This window comes from Cyprinus carpio, chromosome A2, assembly GCF_018340385.1.
Source record: "Cyprinus carpio isolate SPL01 chromosome A2, ASM1834038v1, whole genome shotgun sequence".
Classification (NCBI taxonomy): Eukaryota; Metazoa; Chordata; class Actinopteri; order Cypriniformes; family Cyprinidae; genus Cyprinus; species Cyprinus carpio.
Window position 1 is genome coordinate 8,764,245 of NC_056573.1, and position 8,711 is coordinate 8,772,955.

The following is an 8,711-nucleotide window of genomic DNA, read 5'->3' on the forward strand; positions in this document are numbered from 1 at the left end:
ATATGAAATTTAACAGCTCATAAAAATGTTAAATCCCACAGTCGATGCCACAGTATATAATACAGCTTCAGCTACGAGCTTACATCTTTCCGAAGTACTGTCTTAACACGTAAGCATCTGTGAAAAGTAAGTGAAACTCTCTTTTGAGAGCGCTATTATATTGTATGTTTATGTCAGTCCAGTGTGGTAAATAGGATCGGCCTCTCCTCACATTTCAGATATAATGTTGCAGCCATTGTTGCCACACATTACATCAAATCACTGTTTCTTTTAATGTGAAATGACTAAATGTCAGACAGTAGTTAAGAATGTTGCTTTTAATGTTTATTCTGACATGCCAAGAGTTATTTTTTCATAATCTAATGTAATATTTTCCACATATATACTCAAAAGAACAAAGAGAATAGTTCAAACATGTAAAGATAAAAAGAGGTGTGGACACAATTCTAAATGAATTATGTGAGTGGGAGTTAAATGGTGGATAATTATGATGTGAGCAACTTACAAAAGACACAATTCAAATTTTCAGTGCCAACAATGCTTAAAACAAGTCACCATTTATACATTATTGTACTCAACATGGCCTATTGCCAAAATAATAACAATAATGCAAATTATCAAAACCTTTTCACATGACATCACATTTCCTTTCATTTAAATACCTTTTTAAAAACATACATGGTAGAAAGTAATTAACAATACAACATTTCCCTAAGTACATTAATACCACATTACCAAATGTCCTCATTGGACATTTGAGTAGCCCTCACTGGTTTGATCCTGAGATCACTGTCATTAAGGCAGCATTCGTTTCATTCAGACTACAGCAGATGTGTAGATGGCAAATAGCAGCTTACAAACAGAGGTGGACATAGTTCATAGAGTCTAACATTATAGAAAGATGCCAATGTTTCCACAGCCCCCAATTCAACTTCTCTTCTTTCACTGAAACTTCTTATATCGAAAGCTCACAATCCCATGACAACAGTGCACTGTTTGTAAGCACGCAGTTCATGTTGCGCTTTCATCAGTATTTATCACATGACCTATATAGTTATAATAAATATGCTGCACTATATTAAACAGCTAAAAGTACATATTAACAGATGCATTGGCACTCAGAAAATAAAAGAAAACACTAAGTACAGAATTGTTTCATTAAAAATCAGCCCTTTCTGCTGGTTGGAACTGATTATTATGATAACAAAGGAACATTAGCTACTTTTATAATTCTTAAAAAGGTATAACCGGGTAATGTCCTTTGCTTTTTCAGTGTGCTCAGCCACCAAAAGCTGCTTTTACCTGACCTCTCTGGTAGAATCAACATGGGGAAATTGTTTCACTGTTTGGCTTCAGCCATCAGTGTGGGTCAGTGATGGAGGGCATGTTTGAGAACAATTCGGGCTCTTGCTTTCAAAGGAAAAAAAAAAAAAAAAAAAACGGGGGCACAGAGACAGTAAGATAAGAAAAGACATTTTAGGGAGGAACACTGTGAGCAGATGTATAGTATACATGAATGTTAGTGTACTGTTGATGTAATTCAGGTATTGACAACAGAGGACAACAGAACAGGAATATTAGAAGGAGAAAACAGCCTTTGGCAATCTTAAGGGAAAGAAATAATGTTTTACTTGGCAGCATTGTAAACCACAGTGTAAAATAAAGGCTGAAGGCTTGCGGCTAGTTTCTTTCTTTCTTTTTTACAGAAAACAAATGGGCTGTTGGTTGGTTCATTAAATAATTAAGTCACAACTCTCAACACAAAACAGTACAAGTACAGCTCAGTCATCAAATGCGCATTTTCACCACACTGTGTCAGGCGAATTGCACTATAATTGTGGGAAAAGTTTTTATTCCGCCCTTCATTACATTTGAATTATTTGTCAACCTGAACTCAAACAACGGCACTGCTTAGCAACCTCGTTTTCTAAATCATGTGAAAAAAGCAGTACTCTCGCACAGTGTCGTGGCTTATTTAAGCATCCAATATCGACAAAATCCAAAAAGGTTGGCTATGGAGAGTCATCAAAAAAAGGACAGTTTACTCTCAAATGTATTTTAGCATTGAAGAGAAAATATTTAAGAGAAAATATACAGCATCTCTGTTTTTTGGTCTGTGCACTGACATATGACAACGCACAGTGATATGTCTTTCTCCGTTCTGTTTCTCAGGCTCGTCTCCAAAGCCATCTTTACACAACAGCTGATTCAGTCTCTTTTGAGCGCAGTAACTGTGAATGCTCTGAGTAACAGTGGCACAGTATGAATATGTGAAGCACGCTACAGTGATTCACCTTTCAAGGCTCTCTCTCTTTTGGATATGGGAGCATTAGGGAATGCAAAAGCTCTTCATATGCTTCTCACATACCTCTGTCATTTTTATTAGGAGCGCATGGCCCTCGCAGACTCCAAAAATCAACCCGCTGAATTTATGCGAATATTTTTAATTGTTATTGCACCTCGTGGCACAAGCCAGCTGTGATAATCAAATGAATTCTTCACACAAAGTGCATGTCTTCCCCTCTGAAAAAGTATTTACATAATGTAATACCAGCCCTTCTCCAGGGAGCGACCTAAACTGGCAGCCTTAAGTGGCGGCACAGTCTGAGGGCAAAGTGAGCCGGACTGCCCCTCCACCCCCTGTAGAAGCAGAAAAGGCTGCTGAGTTGGGTCCATTGGCCTCCATAGTGAAGAGCTTGCAGGCTCGTGGAGGGACGTAGTCTGGGGCGGGAACGGTGGCGTTGGCGGCAGTAGCAGGAGCCTCTCTTTCAGGGCTGGAGGCGTGAGAGGAGCAGGGTGAGTTGGTGGGGCTAAGTTGCACAGCTGTGGTGTCCTGCATCGTGTGCTCACTGGTCTCAATCTCAAATGCTGCCCCTCCACTCAACCCACCTCCGCCCCGACCCATGAATCCCAAACCACCACCTCCTTTGGACCGACGAGAGCTCTGAGGCGGAGGCAAGCGACTGCAGATGCAACAAGCCCCGAAGAAGGAGAATGCAACCAGCAGGAGTATAGGGCCGATGATGATTGGGGGATTGCTAGAGGGCACAAGCGTGCTGAAGGCGAAGGCACCCACTAAGGTGATGTTGATGCCTGCCAACATAATGCACAATCCACATGCGCAGCAGAGGGCTGGAGAAGGCAGACCCTGAGGACGGGATTTCCGCTTCTTGCGGGTCTGCGTTTCCTTTTTGGGCACTGATGTGCCAGAACTCTGTTCGCTGCAAACCATCTTGGCAAGGGTCACAGATACAGCGTTGCTGCCACAACCCCACTCACACCTGCCGTGTCCTTATCAGCAAATTGTAAGAAAAACACATTTCTTCTTCATGAGTGCTTGCTTCACACACTATGAATGCAACCTGTAGTGTAGAAAAAAAGAGTGAGTGTCATACTTTATAATAAACTGCAGGTATTATCAGAAATTTACCATAACAAGCATTGCAAGATGCCATTTATTGAGTTGTTATCAAAGTTGGCCCTTTCAGCAACTGGGGTCAATAATAACTGAGCACATAAAGTCAGAACAACATCAGGGTAACACACTCAACAATAAAATATTTTAATAAACATGAACTAAATCACATAAAGTGCAACATAAATACTCCACTGATAACAGGATATAAAGAAGAAACCAATTTATTAAATAAAATTTAAACAAATGAGATTGCTTCCACAGGGAAATCTGGGAATGCCCCATACTTTTTACTTATAAAAGAAAATTATATACTAATATTGTGTGTGTGTGTGAGTGTGTGTGTGTGTGTGTGTGTGTGTGTGTGTGTGTGTGTGTGTGTGTGTGTGTGTGTGTGTGTGTGTGTGTGTGTGTGTGTGTGTGTGTGTGTGTGTGTGTACATGTTTATCTATCCCAGTGGGGACTTAAACCTGAATACACACTGACTCGTGGGGACTCGTGTCACCTTGGGGACCTTCACTGAGGTCCTCATGGGGAAACAAGCTTATAGATCATACAGAATTTTTGAGAATGTAAAAATGCAGAAAGTTTTTTGTGAGGGGTAGGTTTAGGTGTAGGGTGACAGGATATTCGGATTGTAGCATTTAAAACCATTACGCCTATGGAGAGTCCTCAGTGTGTGTGTGTGTGTGTGTGTGTGTGTGTGTGTGTGTGTGTGTGCTTGAATACATAGAGAGACAGAGATAGATAGATAGATAGATAGATAGATAGATAGATAGATAGATAGATAGATAGATAGATAGATAGATAGATAGATAGATAGATAGATAGATAGATTGATTGGTGGACAGACGGACGGACGGACAGACGAATAGATAGATTGATTGATTGATAGACACTGACAAATAAATGCTGTTTTGAACTTTCTTTTCATCAAAAAATCCTAACAATATAAATCAACAATGGCTGCTGTAAATTCAGCTTTGCCATAACGGGAAGAAAGTACATTTTAAAATAAATTCAAATAGAAAACAGATTTTTAATTATAGTCATATTTCACAATATAACTGTTTATATTTTATTTTTTACACCAACGGTAATGTATATATTCTATGATCGATTATAAAGTAATTTATTTTCCCACAATTTATTTGAAAATTTGTTACAGTGTCTTGTAACAAAATAACTTAGTCAGGTAACAGTCAATTAACAGGTTTTACTTAGGCATTTACAGTATACCAGTAATATAGTATGGAAGGTATTAGTACATAAATGTACCATTAAAAAACATTAAAAAAAAATGACATTGAATAGCGCATTACTCAACAGTCATGACACTCAGAAAAGAATTGTTTTCACATAGTCACCATTTGCTCTAATATGCAACTGTAGCCAACTTCACAACACCAAGGACACATAATAGCCTACTTGCTGAAGCAAATTTAAAAAGCTAGTAATTTCACACAATAACCGTTTAAATCATATTGTGTTATCAGCTGTGTAAAATGAATCAGGACAAATCCGTGGGTACTACAGGAGCAATGAGCATCAGTGCTGGCTTCACCCCCACCGGATGTGATAGCCCATGAGACGTAATTAAAGACAATTGTTTAAAAATATGTATATATATATAAATATGGTGCTGTCAGCCATATAAACACATGCAGTGATTTAGAATATTATCAGCGTCTCTTCATAAACAAGAAAAGGTCTTACCGCTTAGTCGACGTCCAGAGGAATTATTACACAGGCTCGATGATGGAGGTCTCCGGGTACGTGAGAAATCTGTCGAAAACGCCGTCCTTACAAACATATGATGTCTTTGACGCGGGTTCGGCTGTCACCGCTGCCCGACTCATATAAAGATCAACAGACTACTGCTGACACTCAATACACGTCCGTCGCGCTCCACGCGTCAGATTCTGAGTGACAGTAGTGCTCTCATTTAACGACTATTTTTCTTTTACAAAACCAAATGATGCTAAGCATTAAGTGTTATACTATTTTCCTGTCGCGTTAGCAGTAACAGGTTGCACAGAAGCCCGTGTTGATCAGTGCAGTGGTGTGAATGAGCGAGCGGGTGGGCATGTGTTCTCTGAGTGTATTGGGAGGAGGGACCCTTTCTCTCATCATCAACTATGCCCACAGTTCCCAGTGTTCAACATCTCTTTATGATAGCAGGCCAAACGACCACATCAAAAAACCCAGCACATAGTTAATATCATTGCCAGAATACCATAATTATAAGTACTGCAGTAAAATATAAAAATTTCACAAACTTATTACTAAAATATTTTTTACAGTGTTTGAAATAGGTTTATTGTTTTGCGTTTATTGTTATTTTACAATAGTAATAATAAATGTATTAGGCCTATTAAATTATTTTACTATAAACTGTCTAAATTGTTATACAGTACTGTACATTATTATACTGTAAATATGTTGTAATTATTATATGTAAATGTTTGCAAAGTAACATTTAAACATGTCTCTTTTATCTCCCCTTACAAAACTGTACCATGATAACCATAATTTCTGTCAAAATACAGCGTTTGTTATTTTATTTAGTTGATTATAGTGGCCACTAGTAATATGTTACTGCTGTTTTATTTCAGAAACAAACAGTATATAGGATAGATATGTATATGTATTCATAAGATGTTATATTTCTTTTTGTTTTCTATCATATATTCATTGTTAGTGTAATGCTCATTTCACAGCATGGGTGGGTAAACCTTGTCATTCCTGTATTTAATGTTTCAGCACTTCTCCATGACATAATAACTAAACAAGAGATTCTTATGGAGCAGCAGAGGAACATTATTAGGATGGTGCAAGATCTCAAAGCAAACAGTGTTGATTTGATCACAGAGGCTAACCATTTAAGTCTAAAATGGTTTCCAGTTGAAGATTTAAGTTCATTTACTACCCTGGAAAGTGATCTTCGATCCAGCATGCTTTAAAAATATTTCATGTACTTGAACTTGGATTGCTGAGTGGAGTGGATGTGAAGGACATGAGGCAGGCAATCAAAAATGACTTGGCCAAAGTGGTGAACTGGAGAGGTGTAAATGGGAAAACACCTTTCCAAAATTTGGCGCTTAAAAACATTGTGACTGGTAAGTGGATTTTTTTTCATGACTTGTTTTCCCATGTCATGAATGAATGTTGAAAGTCATATTTCTTAGACTAGTGGTGTCTTAAATGTATTTTTTAACTCTGTAAATGTATGCTCCTATTCTAGAGGCTGTAAGAAGAAATCCTGTGCACACAGCTGAGCTGGAGGTTGAAAGTTATTCAACTCTGGATTAATCTAGCTGGCGACTCTGAGGGTGGCAAAAAATGAAGAACAGCTTAATTTTAAGTTATTGTTAAGTAAGCAATTTTTTTTTTTTTGCAACTTATATTTTTACCTTTTTTGCACATCTATAAATAAAAGTTGTATTTCATTTATCTTCTGTTTGTTGGTTTCTGTATTTCATCAAGTATGCACACCACATTTCCATCTTTTAAATTGCATTATTGCTTGTAACAGTTGAATTTGGTTTCTCTCATCTTTTTGACATTTAGGGATTCTGGCACTGTTGTGGGACAGATATGGATGATTTCTGGGGACATTGTGAAGTTGTGGGTGAGTTTTGGTCTGATTCCAGCATTGGTCTGGGTGACTTTCGGGTCACAGCATTTTGACCAACCTTGGGCTGTAATTCCATGTTGTATTTGGGCCAAACTCACAGCCGAAACTCAGCCAGATCCGGCCCAATTTGTTATCTAGGGTATGCCACATTTGACTTCTCCAGACATGTCAACTCTTCTGCCATCTTGGAACAGGCAACACGTCATCACTCACAGTAAACATCAATGACTTTTCTGAGATAAGAAATGGGACAACCTTTACAGAAGAGAATGTGTTTGGTTTGTGATTTTTTACATAATAATTCAATATGACGGTTTTTAAACTATGGTACCTTTTTGAGGTAGTCACTTCCAGCTTGTATTTTTAGCAAAATTATCTGCTGCAGATATAGATATTCAGACAAAGGAATAACTATGGTTGCAAATGCACAGTCACCTTGTTTTTTTCCAATATGGTGGATGAGTTACCTTAATAACTTCATCATGAAGTTATATTTTCCTGTTTGTTTGAAACTTATTTCTAGTGCTGTTGTGCAAGACACCCAGTACAATGGTGTATAATTCAGTCATTAGTGTACGTCAGAGCTCTTGGCAACAGCAGGCAGTGTCTCTCTTCGTTGTCGCCTTGCAAGGACAGATACTGCATAGCCAGCCTTAGTGTGTCAATGATGGTCTGCGTGGGATGTACAATGATTCTGTGCTGTGCACGTTACGTGTTCATACAGTACGTGAGCATCTGAGTCATTACTAATGCTGCAAAAGGGCTACGGTGCAGCTATACTAAGCATTTCAGAGAACAGGGTAATCAGGAAAACAAATGTTTATTCTGTCATGTTGCTCCAAACCTGTATGATAGTCTTTCTTCTGTAGAACACAAAAGGAGGTATTTTGAGAAATACTCATACTCAGTGTTCTTTTTCCATACAATCTTAAAAATAAAGGGTCTTTATTGCAATGTATGTTTCCATAAAGAACCTTTAACATTTATGGAACCTTTCCAGTTCACAAAAAAGTGTCTTTATTGTCGACAAAATTTAGTTAGATTATTAAAATGGATAATACTTTACTTGAAGACTTTATATATATCATTAATTGTAAAATATTTTAATGCATTAATTATGCCTTGGAATGCACATTATAATGGACTGTATGAACTCATTAATAATTGTAACAAGTTATAATACATTATAATACACCTTGAGAAAATGTAATGCATTAAAACACATGACAAACGACCAATTTCAGATTTGGAGATTAACAAGGAATCCACAAACTTTATAATGCATTTTACCTTGAGTTACAATTATTTATGAAAATATATAATGCATTACAACATACATTATGAATACATTTATAATACATTATTATTATGTATTATACATAAAGGCTTCAAGTAAAGTGTTACCTTAAAATGTTCTTCATGCTCACAGAAAAAAAAAAAAAAATGGTTCACTGAAAGGTTGCCAGTGGCATTCCAGCAAAAACACAGTTTTTCAAGTCAATCAGCTCCAGTCTTGTTTGATTTTCAACTTTCATCAGATTATTTGTGTTCCACAGGAGAAAGAAACTCAGAAGCGACATGAGGGTAAATGACAGCAGATTATGTTCTGAAAAATAAAAATTTTGAAAAATAACATTTTTGAAAAATAACGTCCAGTAT

General features: G+C 37.3%; 1 protein-coding gene across 1 annotated transcript; it reads right to left on the reverse strand.

Moving 5' to 3' along the window:
• Window positions 1-302: 302 nt before the first annotated feature.
• Window positions 303-5,588, reverse strand: LOC109081024 (transmembrane protein 275-like). Its single transcript, XM_019096026.2, has 2 exons — window positions 5,132-5,588; window positions 303-3,362 (listed from the first exon to the last, which is right to left on the reverse strand). The coding sequence occupies exon 2, from the start codon at window positions 3,230-3,232 to the stop codon at window positions 2,588-2,590; it is 645 nt and encodes a 214-aa protein (XP_018951571.1). The 5' UTR covers window positions 3,233-3,362; window positions 5,132-5,588; the 3' UTR covers window positions 303-2,587.
• Window positions 5,589-8,711: the final 3,123 nt, after the last annotated feature.

What these genes read in the sequence shown, in the direction of transcription:
- LOC109081024 (XM_019096026.2), bottom strand. Translation starts at nt 3,232, where the DNA reads ATGGTTTGCAGCGAACAGAGTTCTGGCACATCAGTGCCCAAAAAGGAA.